This window comes from Microcaecilia unicolor, chromosome 8 (assembly GCF_901765095.1).
Source record: "Microcaecilia unicolor chromosome 8, aMicUni1.1, whole genome shotgun sequence".
Lineage (NCBI taxonomy): Eukaryota > Metazoa > Chordata > Amphibia > Gymnophiona > Siphonopidae > Microcaecilia > Microcaecilia unicolor.
The window spans coordinates 184,516,021-184,540,932 of NC_044038.1; the positions used below are offsets into that span (position 1 = coordinate 184,516,021).

Here is a 24,912-nt window from a genome sequence, read left to right on the forward strand (position 1 = left end):
AAGTTGAAGGGGGAGCAGACTCTGGGAAAACTGTCAGGAAGTATTTTTTCACAGAGAGGGTGATGGAAATGAAAACAGTAACAGAAAGTAGCACATACAATGAGTTTATCTCCTGTTGGCCAGATTGAATGGGACCGTACAGGTCTTTATCTGCCATCATCTACTATTTCGAGCTGTCCTTTAAGAAGCTTAAGGGGCTTTTGAAGAGCTATCTTTGTAGTAAGGCATATGGCAAAGCTGCGTAATGTCAGAACACTGCTGTTTTTCCTGGGACAACAGGCAATGGTTTTTATAATTTTTATTTTATTTTTGATTAGTGTGCTAGCCTAGTATGAATGACTTTCCTAGTAAAAATGGTGCTCCTGTCTTGTTTTTTAGTTAATGGTACACCACCTAGACCTGTTTTTAGATTAACCGATCTAGAATATTTTTAATAAACTCCATATACAAACAGGGTAAGGGAGTCACATGTAGGTGACATTGCTTGACAGCACCAGTTCGGACTTGTTCCACAGAGCCCAGAAAAGCTTTCCAGACTTTCCTGAGCATGTCTGAATGTGCCCATTTAGTGGTAACTGCCACTGCTGCACATGCATGCCAGTCTGTTTCATCTGCTTCTAGCTGCCAGATGGATTCTGCTGTTCCTCTTCTTCTAACATGCCAGATGAAAGAAATGCACCACCCCGCCCAAAAAAAAACAAACAGACAAAACCCAAAAGAAACTAAGGATGGTGCAGAAAAACCAAAACCCAACAACAAAATATCCCCAAACCTCTGGGCTTTAAAAAATGCCCCCAATGCAGCAGGAACGTGGCTCTGTCTCACTCACATCATGTCTGTGTCTGTTTCCTCGGTCCACAGCACAATGTCACTGCCTGCTTGAAGTGCAACCACATGTCAGCATATGAGAGAAAAAGCAGATGTCATGTGTTATTGGAGCTGGCTCGACACGTCAACGCTGCTGGATCTATGTCAGAAACACCCTCCATCAAGCGGTTCTGGCTCCCTTGCTCTGCCCACAACCAGTAATCCTGTTAATAACGCAGACACTCATCGCCAGCCAGAGGAGACATCCATAGTGATTACAACTTCCATTTTCCATGCTGGGTTCGCACAAGGCTGCTTTTAGTGCTCGTGATCCCAGTCTCCCCATGTGGCACTTGCTAGTGAACATGCTTCGATGCAGCCCACTCCTCTGGCAGCCACTCCTTCCGGTGCTGACCCTGGAGCTTGTCAAAGACATCTGTGCATAGCACACCCTGGTGCAAAGGAAAGGGGAGAGATCAGAGACATCATAGCCCCAACTCCACATCTGACATCTTCACAGACACTGACTCTGCCTCTGTTTCCACCCCTTCCTGGTGCAGAACCAGTGACCGCCCTGGACAGTACAGTGCCAGTAGTTGTAGACAGAGCCCTGACAACTAGTGCAGACAGCTTCAGAGGCAGTGCTGATAGCCGCCACAGGAACAGTATAGACAACCACCATTTTTGGCACATTGACACACAGCACAGAAAGAGACATGACACAGGGCCGTGCCTAGGGTCTCTGGTGCCCCCCTGTAGACAGAGCCCTGACAACTAGTGCAGACAGCTTCAGAGGCAGTGCTGATAGCCGCCACAGGAACAGTATAGACAACCACCATTTTTGGCACATTGACACACAGCACAGAAAGAGACATGACACAGGGCCGTGCCTAGGGTCTCTGGTGCCCCCCTGCAGACTATCAGTTGGCGCCCCTGTCTACAATAAAATGCCATAAATAAGTAAATAAATATAAACTTTTAACGTTGAGCACCTGATTATCAAAGTGGACATATTCCAAACACTATAATGAAAATAAAATTATTTTTTCTACCTTTGTTGTCTGGTGACTTTGTTTTTCTGATCATGCTGGCCCAGTACCTGATTCTGCTGCTATCTGTACTTTTTACTCCATTTCCAGGTCTTCCGTTCCATTTATTTACTTTCCTCCTTTCTTCTTCATTTCTTGCCTTACATCCGTAAGTAAAAGCTGGGTCCTCTGCAGACTTGACTGCCCAGTGGATCCAGCTTCTGCCTATTTTCTCCATCCATGTGCAGGTTTTCTCCCTTTTCCCTCATCTCATCTCCTTCCTCTCTCTTCCCTCCCCTCCATCCATGTTGATCATTTCTTCTCTCTGCCTCCCCTCCATCCATCTGCATCGCCTTCCTCTGTCTTCCCTCCCCTCCATCCATGTCCAGAATTTCTCCCCTTCATCCATGTGCATCTCCTTCCTCTCTTCCCTTCCCTCCCCTCCATCCATGTCCAGCAACCCTCCACTCTGCCCTGCCCCTTCCATGCACATCTGCCCTCTGTCTCTGCCCCTTCCATCCACCATCTGCCCGTCTGCCTTCTCTCTCCCCCTTCCATCCACTGTCTGCCCTTTCTCTCTGCCCCTTCAATCCACCATTTGCTATCCCTCTCCCCCCCCCCCCATCCATCCAAGATATGTCCTCTCTCTCTCGCTGCACCTTTTTTGAGCCCCCAGTTCCAGCCCCCTTATCCCACCTGCCCATAGTTCTCGCCCCAGCCCAGATCTCCCACCTGCCCCCCGTTTCAGCTCCACTCCCATCTGAAACCCCAACCCGACCACCAGCTTCGTCCACCTTGTCTCCTGTCACCTGCCTTGAAAGAAAAAGGTGTGAAGCGGCGTGGCAGGCAGCGCTTGTAAACGAAGTAAATCTCCGTTCTCCTTCTCCTCGTCATCGTTGGGACCCAGTGAGTGAAGGCCTGACGACGACAAGGAGAAGGAGAATGAAGATTTACTTTGTTTACAAGCAGGGCAGATGCGAGGCGCTGCCTGCCACGCCGCTTCACACCTTTTTCTTTAAAGGCAGGTGGCAGGAGACAAGGGCTGACTGCAGCGCCAGCGGAGCACCCCCCCCCCCCCCCCCCCACCCAGCGTTCGCATCATTTCAAAACCCTGCCTGTCTCTAGCTTTCCCTCTCTTCGTGAGTTCGTTCGCATTCTGACGTCAGTTCCTCGAGGGCGGGACTCTGAGGGAACGAACTCATGAAGAGAGGGAAAACTAGAGACGGGCAGGGTTTTGAAATCATGCGAATGCTGCGACCGAGGTAAATTAAACATTTAAACCCCCAAGCGGTATGGCGGGGCAGCACCGCAGCGGTGCCCTTGAAAGCAGGCGCCCCCCTGCGAGGCTTACCCCGCTTACCGTGTTGGCACGGCCCTGACATGACACACAGCATTCTGCCACTCCAACTAAATGCTGCTGTATCCCTGAGCACCTACAATCAGAGGTGCCTCCTGAAGACTCTTACCCAAAATTCTTAATCAAAGCTGAAAAACCTCTGAATATTTCCTCTCAGGCTCAAGGTGAGCCAAGAAACAAAGTAATGGGTGTACTGACATGCCTGGATAAACCAAGACTATTAGCTGCCATTCCTGTTCATAAAATACTTCTGGCCCTGAAAATGAAGATCTGGCAAACACCTCTGAATCAGTATGTCCACCTTCAAGCACATCAAACTCAAATATAAGATTCACTGCCCCAGGCCATGATAAATCTTAACTACCTCATCAATCCATGTGGTCGAATATGCTCTTAAAAAAAGCTAAGAGCTTATGAACACATTCTAACAATTCACCAGGCAAAGACCAACAGGTCCTAGACTCTGTAAGAAAACAGGGATTCCAAGCCTCCTTGCTTGCCGCCAAGATCTCTGCTCATCAATTTCAGTTACATAATACCTTTATGATTTACTGGAGAAAATACAAACTTCTGGCTCTAGCATAGACTGTGACATAAAGAAACCTGTTATATCGCCTCTACACAACTTATCCCAAGGAAAAGTAGTGTATTTCCAAGTCCATTTTAATAATGGTTTATGGACTTTTCCTTCAGCAAAAGGGGACTTCCGTGCTAGAAGGCTGGAAACCCTTTTTAAGCAGCTGTTTTGAGGAAGCAGTGCTTGCCTTCTGCTTGGCTATCCATGGGAGCTGTGTTGCATGAACTCTGCTGATTTGACTGAAGGTCCATGTTGGAACTTTTCCATCAGCAGTATTTCGCACAGATGCTCCGTATGATCAGTTCTGGCTGATGGCCAGGTCATAGGACATCTTTGGCTAGGATGCTGGTCAGTAGAGCGGCATCAAAAACTTTCCTCAGTAGACTGCCCTTTAAAGGGTAGTTGTTGTTTGGGGGATAAATTGGATAACCTTGTCAAGGACTTGGAAGGACCTAAGCAGCACCTCATGAAGAATAGGACCCAAGGTAGCCATTCCAGAGAATGATTTTTGTATACTCAGGCCACCAGGCAATTTAAATAATAGCCCTGTGCAGAGGGAGAGATGTCCCAGCAGCGAACATAAGAAGAGCCATTCTGGATCAGACCAGTGGTCTGTCTAGCTTAGTACTCTGCTTCCAGCAGTGGCCAATCCAGGTCACAAGTACCTGGCAGAAACACAATTAATAGCACCATTCCACACTACCAATCCCAGGGCAAGCAATGGCTTTCCCCATGTCCAAAGCTTTTTTAAACCCAGATATGCTAACCACCGTTACCACATCCTCCGGCAACGAGTTTCAGAGCGTTACTGTTCTTTAAGTGAAAAAATATTTTCTTCTATTTGTTGGTATTTCCATGCAATTTCATTGAGTGTCCCCTGGTCTTTGTACTTTTTGAATGACAGAAAAACCGATTCATCTCTACCGGTTCCACTCCACTCAGGATTTTGTAGACCTCGATCATATCCCTCCTCAGCCGTCTCTTTCCAAGCTGAAGAGCCAGTTATTTTCTGTTCTTTGGTTGTTAGAGAGGTAGCACTGCTACTGACTTGAAGTAGGTGTTAGTTGAGATGTGAGGAAGTGGAATATTTGCAAAGGTTACTAAGGGCAATCTGATTACCGAGTTAGCTTCAAAGGATTGAATTGAATTGCCCCACTGCGGACCTTCGACTGCTGTTTGCCAATCACAGTCATGGTACCATAATGGTCTCAGTCTTCTCAAGCAGCAACTTTGTAGCGCAGAGCGTCATTGGAGGAAAACAAAATCCTGTCTTGATCTTGACACTTACAGATCTTGAGACTACAATTACCACCTTAGGAAAGCTAAGAGACTTTATTATGTCAGTCGAATTAAAAAGGCTCCTAATCCTGCTAAAGAACTCTGCTCTATTTTTCGGAATTTACATCTATTTGCTCAGATCCCTCTACATTAGAACCGTCTGCAGAGACAGCAAAGATATTGGCTTTATTATATGGTCTTCCAACTGGTGCCTCTGTAGATAACCATTATCATTAACACTGCTTTCTCCCCAGTCTTTTGCCCCATCTGTAACTGTTACTTGAGTAAACAGTGAGCTGACTGCTAGTGCGTTGTCCTGATTGTGTTTAAGGTGCATTAGATTCTTTCATGAGACTTGTGAAGTAGAACATATGAATTCATCCTTTTCTAAGACTCCTGAGGCAGGCCGTGTGGCTGAAACACGATTCGTGTCAAGTCTTTTGATGTTTTTATTAAAGCTGTATTCCTTAGCGTCCCTCCAGACCAGTCCAGGAACTGACTCGTGGGTTGTGTACTCCTTCCAGCAGGTGGAGACTGAGAACTCTGAATCTCGTGAGCCAATAAGAGCCCTATCCAACTAGCCTTAGATTCAGTAAACTCAGTCTCCAGCAGATGGAAGGAGGTGAGCCTTTAGTCTCCTCTCTCTGTCTTCTTTATTAGGTTTTCTATTAAAACTTCTAAAGGTAGATTTTTGTTCTGGACAGAGGCTGTGTTTCTTCTTCTGTCTGTGCCCCATGGTTAGGCTTTGTTGTGACTGTGTGCAGTGTACACCTCAGTCAGCCTTGGGGTGTTACACCCGGGGGGTAACCAGGTTCCTCCCCCTCTATACCTCCTGGGGTCCCTGCCATTTCTAATTGCTTTATCGGGGGACAGCTCAGTCTGTTCAGCGGAAGAGCACTGAAGCTTCAGGAGAGGCAGCCCTTTTAAATTGAAAAAAAAAAATCGGGAGAGTGCAGACTTCTAGCAGCGAATGGCACAGCAGTTCTGGGAGTGTGCATTTTTGATCGCCGTAGAGAGTCTTCAGCTCGGGTCGTTTAAAATAAAAGTAAAGAAAAAGGAAGGGTCGTTTAAAATAAAAATAAAGAAAAAGGAAGGGTCGTTTAAAATAAAAATAAAGAAAAAGGAAGGGTCGTTTATAATAAAAGGAAAAGGAAATCTCCCAGTTCTGCAGCTGTGGAGCCGCACGATGGCCGAGAAGCTGCGCTGTTGTCAGGTTTGTCAGCGCCGGGGGGTGGGATCCTCCGGCGCTTGCAAGTTCTGCACTGCCATGGAAATAGCTGATGTTCCGGTTCCGGCGTTCCTTTCTCCTTCAGCAGGGTCGGTCGAGCCTTCAGGGGCGCCGGTCCGGTCTTCGCGCTGCTCAGATTCGGGTCGCGCTCCCGTTTTGGTGGGAACAGCGGCCATTTTGTCAGCCCCAGCATCTATGGAGGACAGGCCTGTCTGTTCTTCTGGGGGACAGTCTGCTGCAGGGCTTCCCTCTTCTGGAGGTATTCAGGAGGGAGGTTTTCCCCCAGAATTTGTTATTCAAATGTTCTAGGCTTTTCTTCTTAAGCAGTCAGGTTCCCATTTTGTTCATTCTGTTTCTTCAGGGGACCCTCCGCCCAAGCGTATACCTGTTAAGAGGGTTAGAGAGTCTGGGGGTCTCAAGGAAAATCAGGCTTCGGATTAAGATTTGAATATGCCTGCTTTGGAGGAAATGGAGTTTTAGATGAGTCACAGTTGGAGGACTCTGGTCCCGCGGAGGCAGAGTCAGATTCCGGTTTTCCGGGTGAAGATCCGTCAGTGGTTCCTATTTTTCACAAAGAGGACATTCAAGAGCTCATTTCTTTAGTGGCAGACACTTCGCATTTTGAGGAAGATCATTCCACAGTTCCTGAGGTGCGTAAGGTTGATTTACTGGTTAAGGGAATTAGACGCCCTGGGAAAACCTTTCCTATGCATCAGGACATTAGGGATATCATCCAGGCTCATTGGAATTTCCCGGATTCTCCCTTTAGGTTAGCAAGGTCCATGGTACGGCTTTATCCAGTTCCTGAGGTTGATAGATCTCTTCTGAAGGTGCCTGTTGTGGACGCAGTAGTTTCTTTGGTCACTAAGCGCAATACAGTTTCGGTAGACGGTGGTACCGCTCTTCGGGATGTGCAAGAGCTTAGGCTCGACGCCCTTTTGAAAAGTGTTTTTGCCGTCTCCTCTCTGGCTGTGCAGGTGGCTATTTGTGGTTCTTTAGTAGCTAGAGCCTGTTTTCGATTACCGTTTGATTATCCTAATAGTTTTTATAGGAACTTATTACACATCATGCAACATACAATGATCAGCTAAATACCAACCAGAAGTCCTGACGTAAATCTGTCTCAGACGAAAGTAAGGACTAATTATCCCTGGCTATAGGAATATATCTGGTTATCTCACCTTGCTGTCTATAAGACCCTCAATGGTAGAGAAACGGAATTTCCCTCTTACTCGAGCTGAAGATTTCAGCGAGTCTCCGTCCAGGAATCAGTCCAAGAGTTTCTCTGAATGTAGATTACACAGTCTTAGACGAGGTCTGATTTATAGCTGAGCAGGCCTAGTCTGTCAGATACTAGGCACACCTTTCATTGGTGTTAGGAAAATCAGTCTCTTGCTCTCTCTCAAGCGTTCTGTTCACCTGCAAATCTTACGATGTCTCTCTTTCTGGTCTTCCTCTTTTTCTCTCCCTCTCCAGCTAACTCTCTTCAGTCCAAATCTTTGGTATCCCATGATCAGATGATACCTATGGACCAATCACATATGATGACATCATGTTCAGCCACCTGCATGTTCCAGAAGCAAACCTTTGTTTTAGATGTCATGCCAACTCGTTAGCTCAGATACTCCAGGATGATTGCATATTCCTCTAGCTGAGAGCCTCTCTCCCCCAACGTTCTCAGGAGTTAACTGGGCTAATTGGCAATACAGAGAATATGTCCTTGGATGAAGTAATCAGGCACTGCTAAGCAGTAATTTTCCTTTTTTTTTTTTTTTTTTGTTACATTTGTACCCCGCGCTTTCCCACTCATGGCAGGCTCAATGCGGCGGGCAATAGAGGGTTAAGTGACTTGCCCAGAGTCACCAGGAGCTGCCTGTGCTGGGAATCGAACTCAGTTCCTCAGTTCCCCAGGACCAAAGTCCACCACCCTAACCACTAGGCCACTCCTCCAAGCTGGTTTCTGATAGTTACAGACATACTCGGGTCACAGGGTGTAGAATCCGTCTTGTTATAAGAATGGTTCAGGCTTGTATAGGCCCAGACCAGCAAAGGTGAGATCTCAGGTAAATACCCCTACAAGTTCACAAATCGAGTAGTTCCGGTTCTGCAGTCTCTTGGTTGGGTGGTCAACTCAGCCAAGAGTCGGTTGGTGCCGTCTCAAACCCTGGCGTACTTGGGAGTTTTGTTCGACATGGCACAGGGTCGCATTTTTCTTCCTCAAGCAAGGATTCTCAAGATCCAATCTCAGATTTACGCTTTGCTGTGCAAACAGATCCCGTGTGCTCGGGATTATTTGCAGGTGTTGGGCTGCATTGCAGCAACAATGGAGGCGGTACCTTGGGCCAGGGCGCACATGCGCAGTCTTCAGGCATTGCTCCTGTCCCGGTGGTCTCCTCAGATGGCCTCAGTACACGTGAGGTTACCTTTGTGGATGCCGGAGTGCAGCAGCTTGTTTTGGTGGTTGAGGACGTCCAATTTGATCAAAGGCATGCCCATTAGATCAGCCCAGCTGGACAGTGATAACTACAGATGCCAGCCTCAAAGGCTGGGGTGCCCATTGCCTGGGACAGTTTGCTCAAGGTTAGTGGTCTCCGTTGGAGATGTCCTTATCGATCAATCTCCTGGAAACCAGGGCGATCAGTCTAGCTCTGAAGGCGTTTTCTTCCCTAGTGAAAGGCAGGTCGGTTCGCATTCTTTCGGACATTACGACCGCGGTGGCTTATGTCAACTGGCAGTCATCTGGAGTCATCGCGAATCATGTCCTAGGCAGAAGCTCATCTAAGTGCTCTCTCAGCGTCGCATGTGGCAGGAACGGAAAACGTGCAAGCAGAGTTTCTCAGTTGGAACCTTCTAGATCCCGGAGAGTGGGCTCTGGAATCACTGGCCTTTCAGGTGATAGTAGATCAGTGGGGGTGCCTAGTAATGGACCTATTAGCCTCTCAGGTCAACGCCAAAGTGAGTCGTTTCTTCAGTCGTAGAAAAGATCCATGGGCGGAAGGGGTGGATGCTGTTCTCTAGACGTGGCCTCAGGGTCTTCTGTACGCGTTTCCTCCGTGGCCTCTATTGGGAAGACTTCTCCAGCGCATCAACGCGCACGAGGGAAAGATGATCCTGGTAGCTCCAGATTGGCCTCGCTGGCCATGGTACGCGGATCTTCTGCGTCTCTTAGATGCTCCCCCACTTCGGTTGCTGGATCATCCCGGCCTGCTTGTTCAGGGGCCGATTCTTCATCCAGATCCTGCTCGATTTTGTCTTATGGCCTGGCTCTTGAGAGGGCGTGATTAATGAAGAGGGGTTATTCTTCCAAGGTCATTTCTACCACGCTTCGTTTGTGTCGTCGTTCCACTTCTCTTAATTATATCAGAATTTGGAGAATTTTTGAGGCCTGGTGTGCGGATCAAGATATTTCTCCTTTACGTGCTTCGGTTCCGCAGATGTTGGATTTCTTGCAGCATGGTTTTGATAAGGGTTTGGCTCTTGCTTCACTTAAGGTTCAAGTTGCGGCCTTATCGTGTTTTCGGGGGCGCATACAGGGCAAGTCCTTGGCGAGCCTTCCTGATGTGTCTCGTTTTTGAAAGGGGTAGGTCTTTTGCGGCCTCCCTTGAGAGTCGTGTTCCCGGCTTGGGATCTTAATTTGGTCTTGTCTGTTCTTACTAGGCCTCCCTTTGAACCTTTAACGGATTGTTCTCTTAAGGATTTGACTCTCAAGACTGTGTTTTAGTGGCCATTGCTTCGGCCAGACGGGTGTCGGAGTTGTAGGCTTTTTCGTGTAGCTCGCCGTTTTTGGAGTTTTCTAAGGAGTGTGTTGTTTTGCGGCCGGTGCCTTCGTTTCTTCCTAAGGTGGTCTCCCGTTTTCATCTTTCTCAGTCTGTGGTTTTTCCAGTCTTAGGTTCTTCCTTGGGTTTGGAGGATCAACACAGATTGCTGTCTCTTGATGTCAGACGGGCATTATCTGAAAGTTTTGGAGGATTTCAGGCGCTCAGATCGTTTGTTTCTCCTTATCGGGGGATTCCGTAAGGGTTTAGCAGCTTCTAAACCAGCTCTGTCTAGGTGGTTGAAGGAGATGATAGAGTCTGCCTACATTCTTTCAGGTAAGCAAACTCTGCGAGGGATCAAGGCTCATTCTACTAGAGGGCAAGCGGCGTCTTGGGCCGAATGTTTTTTGGTTCCTCCGTTGGAGATTTGTAAGGCGGCAACCTGGTCTTCTTTGTATTCGTTCTCGAAGCATTACAGATTGGATGTGCAGTGCCATCAGGAAGCGGTTTTTGGGGCAAGGGTTCTCATGGTAGGATTGCTGGGGTCCCTCCCTTAAATTGTACTGCTTTGTTACTTCCCACGAGTCAGTTCCTGGACTGGTCCGGAGGGACGCTAAGGAAGGAGAAATTAGATCTTACCTGCTAATTTGCTTTCCTTTAGTCCCTCCAGACTGGTCCAGATCCCTCCCAGATCCGTGTACGGTGTATAACTGTGTTGGTTGTTGCATATGGTGTTTCGTTTTTGGTTCACAGTCGGAACTGTTTTGTAGTTTGCATTTGAAAAAAAAAAAAGAATTATAATAACAAGGAATTCATTTTCCATTGGGCAGTTCGGCACGGAGGTGTTGCTGTCTTGCTTTACATGGATTGGCTGTTAACATTCCCGGTGGCACAGAGGAAGGGGAAAGTTCTTTCTCTCTTTATTCTTCTCCTGCTTTGTTACTTGTTTACTGAATCTAAGGCTAGTTGGATAGGGCTCTTATTGGCTCACGAGATTCAGAGTTCTCAGTCTCCACATGCTGGAAGGAGTACACAACCCACGAGTCAGCATAGGGCTCCTCAGGGAGATAAGACTATAAAATGCTGGTGGGGAGGCCAGGTCCCATTAATGGAGAAGATGACAGCATTGGAGGAACTCTAAGCTCCATGGCTAGGGGAGTTAATTGTATAGCTGCTGTCTTGGGGTGGTTGCTGGGAGGAAGAAAGGAGATGGACTTTGATGATAAATGACAGAAGGAGAGAGGAAACCTGGAGAGTTCAAGATGGAGACCTTGGTCTTCCCCTGCACACTCAAGCAGTCGCACACCAATCTGCTCACATAGTAATGGCACAGGGTCACAAACCATAGCTGCACAAATGATCCTTCCATTATATTTAATAGAAGTCTGAGAGAGAGAGTGGGTCTCCTCATTTATTTATTTATTTATTTATTAGGATTTATACATCGCAACCATTCACATGACAGTGTGGCATCAAGAAACAGCTGTATAAATGAACTTCCTGTTACCTATGTTGCCTATCATCTTTGTGACAGGCTTTTCTATTTATAACTTCAGCTATTGTCAGTAAGACACTTAAGGTCACTTGTGTTCCATAGTTCTAAATGGCCCTTGAATAAAAATTCAATATGCTCTTTTCATCTGCTTTCATTTTGATATTTAGTACTGCTTTTAAATTCATTTTTAAATTTTATATAGCTTCTAATCGAAGGCCGTATCGAGAATATCACCTGGAAATGTTGGGAACTTCTTCAGAGAAGGCCTGGGTTTCTGGAAAATCTATTATACCCTATGAAGGAAAGCATCAGTTTGAGGACTTACCAGATCTACAGAGAAGGGGGAGACAGAAAGAGAAATTGTATAAGCACAAGGTAAATGTGTCTTGTTTTGTCTTATAGAATATTTAGCAAACAATAAGTTAAATGAGAGTTGAAAAACAAATATGGCTAGTAAACAAAATATTTTACCAAATTATCTTTTTAAATGTGTAGAAAAGTTTATCCGTAAACTGGGTTTATTAAATCTTTCTCAGACTTATCAGGTGAACCTTTGTGTGATTAGAATACAAACATCCCCAGCAAGAAACTGATAAAGAACATAAACACCAGTGGATTTTGTGCTAAATAATTTAGGTCTCAATTCATGTCTAGACCAAACACCCAATGCTTGGGTCCTTGATAGGAATAAATGTGGAGCTAGAGTAATGGGAAGTTTATGTACTTATTGCCTCCAAGGAACAAAAAAAGTATTTTCTGCATCTGCAAACTAAGGAGGTTGTTTACTAAAGCTTAGCTATCTGCTGCAGGACCCATAGGAATAAAATGAGCCCTGCTACAGATAACTCAAGCTAAGCTTTAGTAAACAGGGGGGTAAATCATGCTGTGCTCACACTGTATTGTGAAAATGCAGGTAGGCCACTGACCTGTTCTACCTGGCTAGTCTTAACAGACTTTCTGTCAAAGCATGCAATATCTGTGAGCAGAAATAAGACATTTGCTGATCTCTGCTTTACTTTCTGTGCTTGATTGATTGATGTTTTGACAATTGTATTTTTATTTTTCCTGTTTGTTTTCTTTGTACTTATAGATTCCCCAGAGGTTTTTAGCTACATGGCAGGTGAGCGTCGCATATGCTGAAGATTTTCTCTCCAAGGGCAAAAACTGTAACATGCTGCTCCAGAGCTCTGGTAAACTGGACAGTGAGAGAGCTGGGCTATCTGGATCCTGTCTAGATGATCTCATATTTGAATCAGGCAAGTTGTCAAATGGCTGGCTGAAGTCATCACAGTTTGACTCTGACTCTGATCAGCCAACCAATGAGGAGATAAAGCCACGTAGCAAGCTCAACCACACAAAAAGAAGGTCCAATACCAAGAAGAGAACTGGTACAAAAAGAACTCGAACGAGGCCTGAGAGGAGAGGCAAAATACTGAGGGATGATGTTACAGGTGTTACACTTCCTAAGAACTGCACATCTCATGTAGAGAATGTGGCACCATACATTGGTACCTTAGCAGGTGGGATGTTACCGTCTTTTCTAGAGAGCAGCGTCCCTGCAGGAACCTTCAATGAACAGGTTAGTGATACTAAAATTACATCTAATATCAACACACCTGCAGTTGATTTGATTTCCAATGGCTCTGCCAAGGATAGGAACCAAAAAGCAGATGCTCCAGGGCTACTGAGAAATGATTCTATATCTAGTTCTGCTACAGAGGGAAGATCATCTCAGTCCATAGATTCTCTGACTCCATGCACAGGTGATAATGGTAGTTCCTTTGAGTCTGCATGCAGTGCTCTGGAACACAGTTCATGCATAGAGATTGCAGAGAGTGTATTCTGCACTCAATCAAGAGGCAACAGTAGGAAATGTTCCAAATATTCCTCAAAATCCAGCAACAGAAAAATCTGCAAGAAGCTGAACAAAGATGCCAAAAGTGTTGAAAGCGCTGTAGAGTGTGGTAGAGATGCTGAGGCTCTTGTTCCCAAAGCCAAAAGGTGTGTTACACCTTCTGAAGATATTACCTGTTTAGAAAGTCATAATCTTTCCATTACAAATAAGCATGTTTCACCCTTAAGAACTTCTTCCCCACTGATTTCTGAAGAAAATTCTCTGATTCCTCCAGTAGATAGCACTCTTACAAATCAAGGTCAGCAGAAAAATGTAAAACAAGCCCGGATAAGAAAATTAAAATGCAGGAATAAAGAAAGTACAACTGCAAAGGATATTTCTGCACGAGAGGGGGGCAGTGACACAAACTGCTATTTGGGCACCAAAGTTTTCTCTGACCCTCCATCCAATTCTCCCTCTATAGGTGGAAAACTTGATAATCAGAAACTATTAGACAGCATGCATGAACAGCCTGGGGATTCAGCTGAGATAGAAACAGCCGTGGTGCAGCATGTTCTCTCAGAACTGAAAGAACTGTCATACAGGTCTATCAGTGAGGAAGCTGGTGACTGTACAGCATCTAAGATCACAGTACCTTTACTTTTTGCTTCAGCCTCTGTGCCGATTGAACCAGACTACAAATTCAGCACCTTGCTCATGATGCTCAAAGATATGCATGACAGTAAGACCAAGGAGAGGCAACTGATGACTAGTCAAAATATAGTCTCGTTTCAAAGCCCAAGTCTTGGAGATGGTCTTAGATGCAGCTCCACAGAAGCAGTGAAGTCTTTGGTTCCAGTAGACTCCACTTCTAATTCTGAAGGAAAGGGAGAAGAAAGTCCAAAACGCACTGAAAATGTATGTTTGGGTGATAACATAACAAAGCTAAATGAAGCTGAAGCTAACAGAAGATGGTCAGATACCTCAGATTCTAGCATTAACGATGCAGACTGCAGCCAGTCAAAGCAGGTTAACACTTTTTCTGCACATGCACAAAGAGTTTCTTCTCAAGAGGGGCAACTGATTTGGGGCCTTCTCCAGCCCATTCACCCACTTCTACAGTTAAGAATACGTTGGATTTATGGTGTGGCAGTGAACACTCAGTTAATAATGCTTCTTTTGGTCACATGACAGAAGACCCTGAAACAAGAGAGGGTCTTGAGGAGGTTGAGGATTTAGTTTGTGAAGACTCTGTTTATGAAGCTGCAGTCTTAATGCAGGATGAACTTAATGAAAGTGTTACACATTTTAACTCCTCTCAGGATGTAGAGTACACAGAGTTGGATACTGATCTGAGCAGTGAAGGCTTCAACTGGGATGAGATGAATCATGTGGCTCCTAAAAAGCGATGGCAACGTTTTAACCAAAGTGATGCTGAAACTAGCAAGGAACAAGATGAAGGCAGAACAAAGGAAGAACTATTGGACAGTACCTGTGGTGGACTGGACTCCAGTGACCTTTCTCCCAGGCCTTTCTCCCATTTGGCGTTAATAGAGAGAGACCAAACCAATCAGCAGTATAAGAGTCACCTAAATGCAATTAGTCAAGCATTCACTATAAGTGATAAGCAGGAAACTGATGCAAGGCATGAAGATTTGGAGCACTCCAGCCACTCTGCCCAGCCTGAGTACTTAACCCAAGGTAAGCAAGTCTTATCCATTTCTGTTTGTTTTGACACCTCTTTGGGAAGAGTAATTTAAAAAAAAAAACTTTTGCCTAGAATAAGAGGCATGCAAGTAAATGAAAAACATATATTAGAACAGAAACAAATAGAGATGGAGAAGAGAGAGGTTTATATTCTGTTAGGCTTTAAAGAACCCATATTTGCTTCTGTTAAATCTTCAGGAAATGCTTCTCAACCCTCTCCTGGAGGCATACCTCGCCAGTCAGGTTTTCAGGATTACCACAATGAATATGCGTGAGAGAGAGTATGCAGATCTCTCTCAAGCATATTTACCATGATAATCCTGCAACCCAATTGGCTAGGCATGCCTTTTGGAGAGGGGTAAGAAGCATTGCGGAGCATTATATTGGGGAACATTTCAGGCCATTTTCCTAGCCTGACGTTTATTTTCTGAATCCAGGACCACTCAGAACACGTGTATTCAAAAGAAATCTGAAGAATTGTTTTTCAGTGTGTTAACATAGGAGATAAAGAAAGAAGGTTACTAAATACTTCAGATACTGCTTTGTCCTTTGCTGGTTGTGATTTTTGGAACAAATTGCTTGGCACTATTCGGATGTTAAAAGCTATACTAGATATTTTGTTCAGGATACCAATGGAAGAAAGTTGATATCAAGTGTAACGTTAGGAACAAATGAAACCTCAGCTGCTGAGGAGGGGCCTATAGATTGACCTCTGACTTCATTCAGGTTTCTATAGTCCCCAAAAAAAGGAACAACAGAAAACTACTCCACTAAAGGAGAAAAAAACGTTCCCCAAAAAACAGGCACTTCAGCTATCTTCACAGTTGGCACCCACCATAATCCAAACAGTCACAATTGCTCAAAAACTTTTGCAGTACAAAAATACCACTGTTCACATTAAAAATAAACTTTACACTTAGCTGTAGAAAAAAATGCCGTCTTCCATCTTCATCTAAAGGCTGAAGTCATCACACATCAATCAAAGCAACAGCAAGCCCTTGTCGAAGATTTTCTACCTGAGCGACAGTTCTTTTGGATATGCTTTGCTGTTGCTTTGATTGAAGTGTGATGCAGCTGAGGTTTCATTTGTTCCTTTTTAATATCAGCTTTCTACCATTGGCATCTTGAGCAAAATATCTAGTATAGCTTTTAGGATTTTGACATTTTGCTCTCCAAATCTTCTATTGTGATCACTATTCGGATGTTATCAATATCTGAATTTAAGAAGAAATTGTAATTGTGGTTATTTGAACAGGCTTATGCTAAATGTTATTTTGGATGAAGATTGGAAATATTGATGTATAAAAAATAAAAAAAAATTCCCCCCTTCACCTGGCACGTCTCTGCCTCTGCTTTTTTAGTCCAGCTCAGTTAGACACCACAAAATTTTATTTTCCAACCCATAAAAAATACTCAACTGGGTCACTGCAGTGACACTATGGGCCAATGGCTATATAGCCTGGCTTCCTTTAGTAACCTAAACCTAAGGAAAATAGATCCTAAGAGTTGAGGTGCTCTGTGTGTTACAAAGATGATCCTTTTGGTTTTGGTCTGGAGATTTCTCTTCTGCTAGTGCCATGGGTTATTTGCAGCCCTATGTTCTCCCTCATTTTAATTCTTCTCCTTTCTAAATTCAGCCGTTGTAGTAACAGCTTTTGGCTAGAGCCACAGATTACAGGTTCTTGTCTGTCCTCTTTTAGAAAACTCACACTTGACCCATTGGCTCATGCTAACTATAGACCAGTTTTGAATCTGTCCTTTCTCTCCAGACTCTTGAAGAAAACTGTGTTTGCACAACTTGTGAGGTTTCTTGAATCCTCGAACATACTTCATGCCTGAGAATTGGGTTTTTGCCCTTCACACAGAACACAGCTGTTAGGCTGCTTTTGCATGCTATCCGATTTGATTGAGTTACCCCTTTACTGTACAGTCACCATTGGCTTCTGATTGCATATTGTATTTAACACAAAATTTTGACTTGACATACAAGATTCTTCATTCTGGCATCCTGCCTTATTTGCATTCTCAGGTAACCCCTTAACATCCTTTTCTTGTTCTTTGCTCTGCCTATGAATGCTGCATAACTTTTCGATCAGTATTTCCTGCCAAATTAGAATCCACACGACGTAGCTCGCTGTTCTGCACAGCCTCTTTCCTTTGGAATTCCCTTCCTTCAGCAGAACTACCCTAAATTCAAAACTGCCTTGAAGATGTCTTATCTTTTTTAGCCAAGCCTTCCCAGACTCGAAGAAGCAGTAGTGCTTGCTTGAGTTGAAGCTTTTTCTTTTCCTCTCTTGCTGCTACAATACTTTCCCTTTGTTTCTCTCCTTCCTGTTGCATTGTCGTTTCTTTCTGATACTGTTTTGTTTTGATTGTAAACCACTTTGATTGTTTTGTTAATGGTGGTATATCAAGCAGCAATAAACAAACATAAATATAACACAGTACTATGATACTGATCACTGAATTGCTGAATGAATTTCTTGTCATACTTGATAAGGGAAGAATAGCATTAGTAGTTTCACTCAGCCTAAACTTTGCTTTTGATTTAGTTGATCACTCGCTTCCAATGCTCCGGTATTTTTGGTATTTGGTGTGCCGCAGGGCTCGGTATAGGATTGATATAGGAACAAAGGGTCTCAGCATATTATGTGAATGATGTTCTGTTAGTAGCTCCTTTTGATTCCACATCTCCTAATCTCACTCATTTGCAGGCTTGCCTTGACACTCTTTCTGGCTCACTTCTAATGTTGCTACTGTTTGAGTTTCTGCCAAGTACTTGTGACCTGAATTGGCTACTGTTGGAAGCAGGAAACTAGGCTAGATGGACCAATGGTCTGACCCAGTATGGCTATTCTTATGTTATGTTCTTAATCGGCTCATTCTCAATCCATTGAAATCAGTTGCTTACTGGATCACTGGTGACCATCAATGCCCCTCGGTTGTGCCTTGTTCCAGTACTTCTTTTAAAATCTTTCTGCTACCTTGGGATAACCTTAGATCAACATTTGTCCTTTGAATCGCAGGTGGTTCATGTAGTCCATAAATGCTTTTGGGCAGTCTGTCAATTTAGGTCGATATTTAACTACTTAGATACAACTTCCCAACATAGCCTTCTTTTATTTCATGGTTACCACACATTTGGATTATGCTAATACAGTTTATGCTGGTCTTTCATATTCTCTTTTAAAATGATTGCAGTCAGTCCAGAATACTGCCATGCCTAGTCTCCAAATTGTTCATGTTACCCCACTGTTCATTCAGCATTGCTGGCTTACCATCAAATACCACATACATTTTAAACTGTTTACTCTGATTTATAAGGTACAGTATGCTGGTCTTCCTTCATATTTGGCTTCACTGATAACTTGATTTACTTCCTCACACTTCCTGCTTTCTTCTTGTGGCTTCCATCTCTCCCTCCTCCCAGTTCGGCAATGCTTGAGTCAACGCACAATATTGCATTCTTTTTTCTTTTACTACTTTTATGGAATGTGTTGTCTGTCTCATTAGAACCATCCTGTATTAAGTTCAAAGCTGCTCTCAAGACTCATTTGTTTAGTAAAGCATACTTTCATCTAGTTGGGGACTGTGCAGATGGCACCTCTTTCTGCTATCTTCTTTGCTCTGCTTTCAGCTGTAAATATGGCATTCTTTCCAGCTTTTTTACTAATCACCTTGTTATGTACAATGAACGATGGTATATTAAATGCAAATAAATATAAACATTAATTTGCAACTGTCCATATTTTATTTGCCATCTGGATATCCAGTCTTTAATGTTCACCTTCAATTTCTCTCAATCTGCTTGTGATATAAGAAATTTGAATAATTTTGTGGTGTTTGCAAATTTGATTATATCACTCATTGTTCCTATTTCCAGGTCATTTATGAATATGTTGAAAAGTACCAGTTGGAGTACTTGCCTCTGTTCACCTTTTTCCATTTAGAAAAAGGTTTCCTATTTTTTTAGCTAGTTCCCAGTTGACAACAGGACAATTTTGGCCCTAGATGCTTTCATTTTGTTCTAATTTATTTATTTGTTGCATTTATACCCTGCTCTTTCCCGCTCGATAGCAGGTTCAGTGCGGCTTACAAAAATATGGGTTACAAAGTATCACAGGAAATAACACAGTTACTACTACTACTTAACATTTCTAGAGCGCTACTAGGGTTACGCAGCGCTATACAGTTTAACAAAGAAGGACAGTCCTTGCTCGAAGGAGCTTACAATCTAAAGGACGAAATGTCAAGTTTGGGGCAGTCAAGATTTCCTGAATAGAGGTGTAGTGGTTAGGTGCCGAAGGCGACATTGAAGAGGTGGGCTTTGAGCAAGGATTTGAAGATGGGCAGGGAGGGGGCCTGGCGTATGGGCTCAGGGAGTTTATTCCAAGCATGGAGTGAGGCGAGGCAGAAAGGGCGGAGCTTGGAGTTGGCGGTGGTGGAGAAGGGTACTGAGAGGAGGGATTTGTCTTGAGAATGGAGGTTACGGGTAGGAACGTAAGGGGAGATGAGGGTAGAGAGGTAAGGAGGGGCTGCAGATCGAGTGCATTTGTAGGTTAGTAGGAGAAGCTTGAACTGTATGCGGTACCTGATCGGAAGCCAGTGAAGTGACTTGAGGAGAGGGGTGATATGAGTATATCGGTCCAGGTGGAAGATAAGACGTGCAGCCGAGTTCTGAATGGACTGAAGGGAGGGATAGGTGGCTAAGTGGGAGGCCAGCGAGGAGTAGGTTGCAGTAGTCAAGGCGAGAGGTAATGAGAGAGTGGACGAGTGTTCAGATGGTGTGCTCAGAGAGGAAAGGGTGAATTTTGCTAATGTTACAGAGGAAGAAGCGACAGGTCTTGGCTATCTGCTGGATATGCGCAGAGAAGGAGAGGGAGGAGTCGAAGATGACTCTGAGGTTGCGGGCAGCTGTGACGGGGATGATGTTGTAGGATAGTAGAGTTATGGTGTGGTTGTATAGAGTGGGATAAGAGGAAGAGATGTGGAGGGGGGGGGGATTGAGGTATAGGTAATATTAGTGGTATGGATTGGGTTCGTAAATTAAGTCGGGTCGTTTGGATAGACTTGTTTGAAGAGGTAAGTTTTCAGCAGCTTTTAGAAGGGTAGATGTTCCGTGGTTGTTCGGATGGATCTTGGTATGGGATTCCAGAGTTGGCTGCCCATAACGGAGAAGTTGGATGCGTAGTAGGTTTTGTATTTGAGACCTTTGCAAGTGGGAAGGTGAAGGTTAAGATATGTTCGAGAAGATTTGGACCCGTTCCTGGCTGGAAGGTCGATTAGATTAGTCATGTAACTTGGAGATTCTTCGTGGATGATCTTGTGGATCAGTGTGTGGACTTTGAAGTGTATTCGTTCTTTGATAGGGAGCCAGTGGAGTTTTTCGTGGAGTGGTGTTGTGCTTTCGAATCGTGATTTACCAAAAATGAGTCTGGCTGCCGTGTTTTGGGCGGTTTGTTTTTTTTTCAGGATTTGGGCTTTACATCCAATGAAGATGCTGTTGCAGTAGTCAGCGTGGGTGAGTACAGTGGATTGTACCAAATTGCGGAAAGTTTTTAGGGGGAGGAATGGTTTCACTGTTTTCAGTACCCACATCATGTTGAACATCTTCTTCGTCATGGCTTTTGCATGAGTTTCTAGAGTTAGGTGGTTGTCTAGAGTTACTCCTAGGATTTTTAGATTGTCAGATATTGGGATTGTGACGTCAGGGGTGATCAGGGTAGTTGGGAGTAGAGTAGAGTGTTGTGATGAGAGGATTAAGCATTGAGTTTTTTCTTTATTCGTTTTCATCTTGAATGTGTTAGCCCAGGAGGCTAAGATGTTCATGCCGGTGATTATTTTATCAGTGATTTCTGCTAGGTTGGATTCGAAAGGGATGAATATGGTGATGTCATCTGCGTAGATGAAGGGGTTTAGTCCAGATTTGGATAGGGATTTGGCCAGAGGAATCATCATAAGATTGAAGAGGATCGGGGATAGAGGCGATCCTTGGGGAACTCCGCATTTTGATGACCACGCAGCCGAGATTGATGTGGTTGATTTGACTTGGTAGGATCTAGTGGCGATGAAACTTTTATTATTCTATTATTGCAGAAAAGCGTTTATCTGTTGCTGCTGCCCAAAACACGCTCCCAGTATGCCCCTTTGAAACTACAGAGTGATTTGAAAGGAGAACCAGCAAAGTGATGCATGGACTGCACTGCAGGGCTTTCACTGAGGGAGTTAAGCGTGTGCTCTTTCGAGCAGTAAGAAGGAAAAGAGGAGATATGATACAAACATTGAAAAGGCAGGCTTCAACAGAGCATCAGAAAATGAAAAGTTCAGTAACAAGGGGTCATCATATGAAACTAAAGGGTGGGAAACATAAAAGAAATGTGAGCAAATACTTTTCACTAAAAGGGTGTGGACCCTTTTCTACAGAGGTTATAAGCTCCAAAATGTTGGCAAAGTTCAAGCATACTTGGGATAGAAATGCTGGGACTTTTGTGGCAGAGCAAGGGGATAGGAACAAAACTAGAAAGAGCGGTGCTAAATAGTAGGCAGTTAGAAACTGGAGCCATAAGAGTCATTTCTGCATTTAGTTGATGATGTGACAATTAATGCGTGCTAGCTCTTAACAAGGAAACTGCTGTAGGTTAACAGTTCACACAGAACAGGGTAGAGAATAAGTGAGAACACACCTTACACTTAAATAGGGAGAGAGTTTCTGCAGGTTAACATGGCAGTTAGTGCATAATAATAATGCACTATGATAAGACCATGCATACTTTTTTAATTGGTTAAATCAGTGAACCTTGTAGCCATGGAATACATGGAGGTGGTGGTGGAAAGGCAGGGGGGGGGGGATGAAAAAATAGTAATGAGGCAAACTGTTTTTCTCTTTCTTCTTAAGGTGGTTTTTAATTGGATTTTATATACTTTAAAGTCATTGATTGAAATTGCTAATTGTAAACCATGCAAACCATTTTGGATTTTTTTTTAATCTGAGAAGGAAGATATAAATGTGTAAAATATTTTGGCTCATTGCCAGGTTTTCTAAACGTGACCATCTTTGAAAAAAGTGACTAGTCACTAGAAACAAAAAATGAGGTTTTAATTAATTCTGTTAGAACAAATAATTTGTAATACAACAGTCAAATCTCCATCCTTTTATGTGAAAATTTTAAAAAGTTACAGAAGTTCAAACTTGTAATTTTTGTAGATTGTTTATGGACTCATGACATGAAAAACTGGCCATTCTCAACATTTTGGATCCGCTACTTTAGTCAGCTCTTCCTAGAAAGAATTATACTGGCTACCCGTGACCCAGAGAGTAGTTTTCAAAATCTGGTTTTTTTCTTTTTTTTTATCTTGCCTTTTGAGTGCCTGTGATCAGACTTACGTTCCAGGGAGGGTGCTGCATTCATTGCAGCACTCCCTGCTTTAAAATTCTGGATGGAGAGCCCCCTCCCTCCTTTTATCTACAGTGACAAAACAGTGGATTTTAAGCCTGTAAATTGTATTATTTCTTGAAGTGTATTTCTCTAGTTTGGCCAGCAGCTGGTGCATGTTTATGTTTAAAGCTGTTACAGAGAAATGACTATTTTTTTCTTTAATCTTAATACAGATAGGAAATGAGATGCAGTATACTTTTAAAAACTTGTTGCTCTAGGCTCTGATTGGCCGAGGAACTCAAATCATCTAGGATATACTAGCTTTTTTTTTCCCCCCCCCAGCCTTAGCAAGGGAGAAGAGAGAGAAAGATCTCTTTGCTGAGTCCCTGTGAACAGTTACATTTGATAGCCTATGATCAGCTATATGTCCTGATCTCCCCAGGTACTATTTAGATAGTATACAAATGTTTAGATAGTGTTATAATTGATCCATATTTCAGTTACCTTTTATTGTTTTGCTGATTGCACCTTGTCTGTTCATTGTTCTAATTTTTCATGACAATAAACATTTTTAGTTTATTGCCTCTGCATGTCTGGACTGACTAAGAATCCTGGTGATTTGTGTGTGGGGTATGTGGGTGCTTTCTAGGAACTATGGGACCACTGGGAGTATGGCCACAGTGACCTAGGAATCACTGGGGATTATTTGAGAGTAAGAGACTCACCCAGAGGCGGTTGGGCTCCAGTCGGTGGGAGGAGGATGCTATTGTGTATTACAAGCGGCAGGTGCAGGCAGGCTTAAGCTGTGCTGGGGATAGACCCTCTAAGTGGCCACGGTGTAGCCCCAGGCTGGTGGTTAGGCGTTTCGTCACAACTACATTTTGGAAGTTTGACTTTATTAGTGTGCTTTTGCTGTATCAGCTTGCCATTTCTTAAGTTTTTATCTACTTCAGATTTTATTGTATTTTATGTATTATAAATTATTTTATAATAGTATTTGCTGTTTTATGTGAAATTGCCAGAGGATGTGGTAACAGTGGTTAGTGTATCTGAAGGAAAAGTCCATAGTCTCTTATTGAGATGGACATGGAGATGCCACTGCTTACCCTGGGATTGGTAGCATGGAATGTTGCTACTAATTGGGTTTCTGCCAGGTACTTGTGACTTGGATTGACTACTGTTGGAAACAGGATACTGGGCTGGATGGACTATTGTCTGACCCAGTATGGCTATACTTATGTTCTTATGATTGTATTGTGTTTTGTAGTACCGTGGACTGATGTGTAGCCTCAGTGGGAAGGGCAGTAAATAAATCTAGAAATAACAAGTTTATCACTCCTCTCATGGTATGGTTTTGGCTGAGATAAATGTGGTTCCGTCTTCAGTTGGGGATATTTAATCTTGGATTAGCTGAAGACATGTCTCAGGTCCTTCCAGCTTGTAGCAAGTACCCTATTTAGAAGGTCATGTGTTTAAAAATGCATGGATGAGATGTTGAGGTCTGATGTGAATGCAGATTCCTGGATCTTAGATTGTTCTGCATAGTTGCCTACCCAAACTAAAGGTGGGCAAAGTGATGGGGCTGGATGGCATACATCTGAGGATACTGAAGGAACTTAGGGAAGTTTTGGCAGCTTCTCTGGCTAACCTTTTCAGTGGTTCTTTATAGTCGGGAGTGGTCCTGGAGAACTGGAGAAGGACGGATGTGGTCCCTCTCCACGAAAGTGGAAGTAAGGAAGAGGTTGAGAACTACAGGTTGGTCGTTCTGTGACCTTCTGTGGTAAGTAAATTAATGGATATGCTTTTAAAACAGAATAGTAAAGTTTTTGAAATCCAGTACAAGATCCAAGGCAACATGGTTTCACTAGAGGCAGGTCTTGTCAGACAAATCAGATTTCTTTGACTGGGTGACCAGAGAGCTGGATCAAGAAAGAGCACTAGATGTGGTGTACTTAGAGTTTAGCAAAGTGTTTGACATAATTCCATGTAGAGAACAAATAAATAAACGAGTGCTTTCAGTTTGGGCCCTAAAGTGACTGACTGGATTAGGAACTAGTTGAGTGGAAGGCGACAGGATAGTAGTAAATGGAGCTCACTCTGAGAAAAAGGATGTTAGTAGTGGTGTGCCACAAGGTTCGGTTCTTGGGCCGGTTCTTTTAATATTTTTGTAAGCAATATTGCTGATGGGCTGTCTGATAAGGTTTGCCTCTTTGAGGATGATACCAAAATCTGCAATAGGGTAGACACCCCTGACGGTGTGGATAATATGTGGAAGGACCTAGTGAAGCTTGAAGAATGGTCTGGAATTTGTCATCTAAGAGTTAATGCTAAAAAATGCAGCGTCATGCATTTGGGTTGCAAAAACCCAAGGGAATGGAACAGTTTAGGGGGTAAAGAACCTTTGTGCATGAAAGAGGAGCGGTACTTGGGTGTGATCATATGTGATGAACTTAAGATGGCCAAACAGGTA

At 43.7% G+C, this 24,912-nt stretch overlaps 1 protein-coding gene across 1 annotated transcript in view; it reads left to right on the forward strand.

Annotated features, from left to right (window-relative positions):
* The window catches only part of NSD1 (nuclear receptor binding SET domain protein 1), a 226,858-nt gene that overhangs the window by 13,945 nt on the left and 188,001 nt on the right, over positions 1-24,912 (forward strand). Inside the window, 3 exon segments of the mRNA XM_030212301.1 lie at positions 11,728-11,900; positions 12,616-14,430; positions 14,433-15,060. Of these exon segments, the coding sequence (XP_030068161.1) occupies positions 11,728-11,900; positions 12,616-14,430; positions 14,433-15,060 (2,616 nt within the window).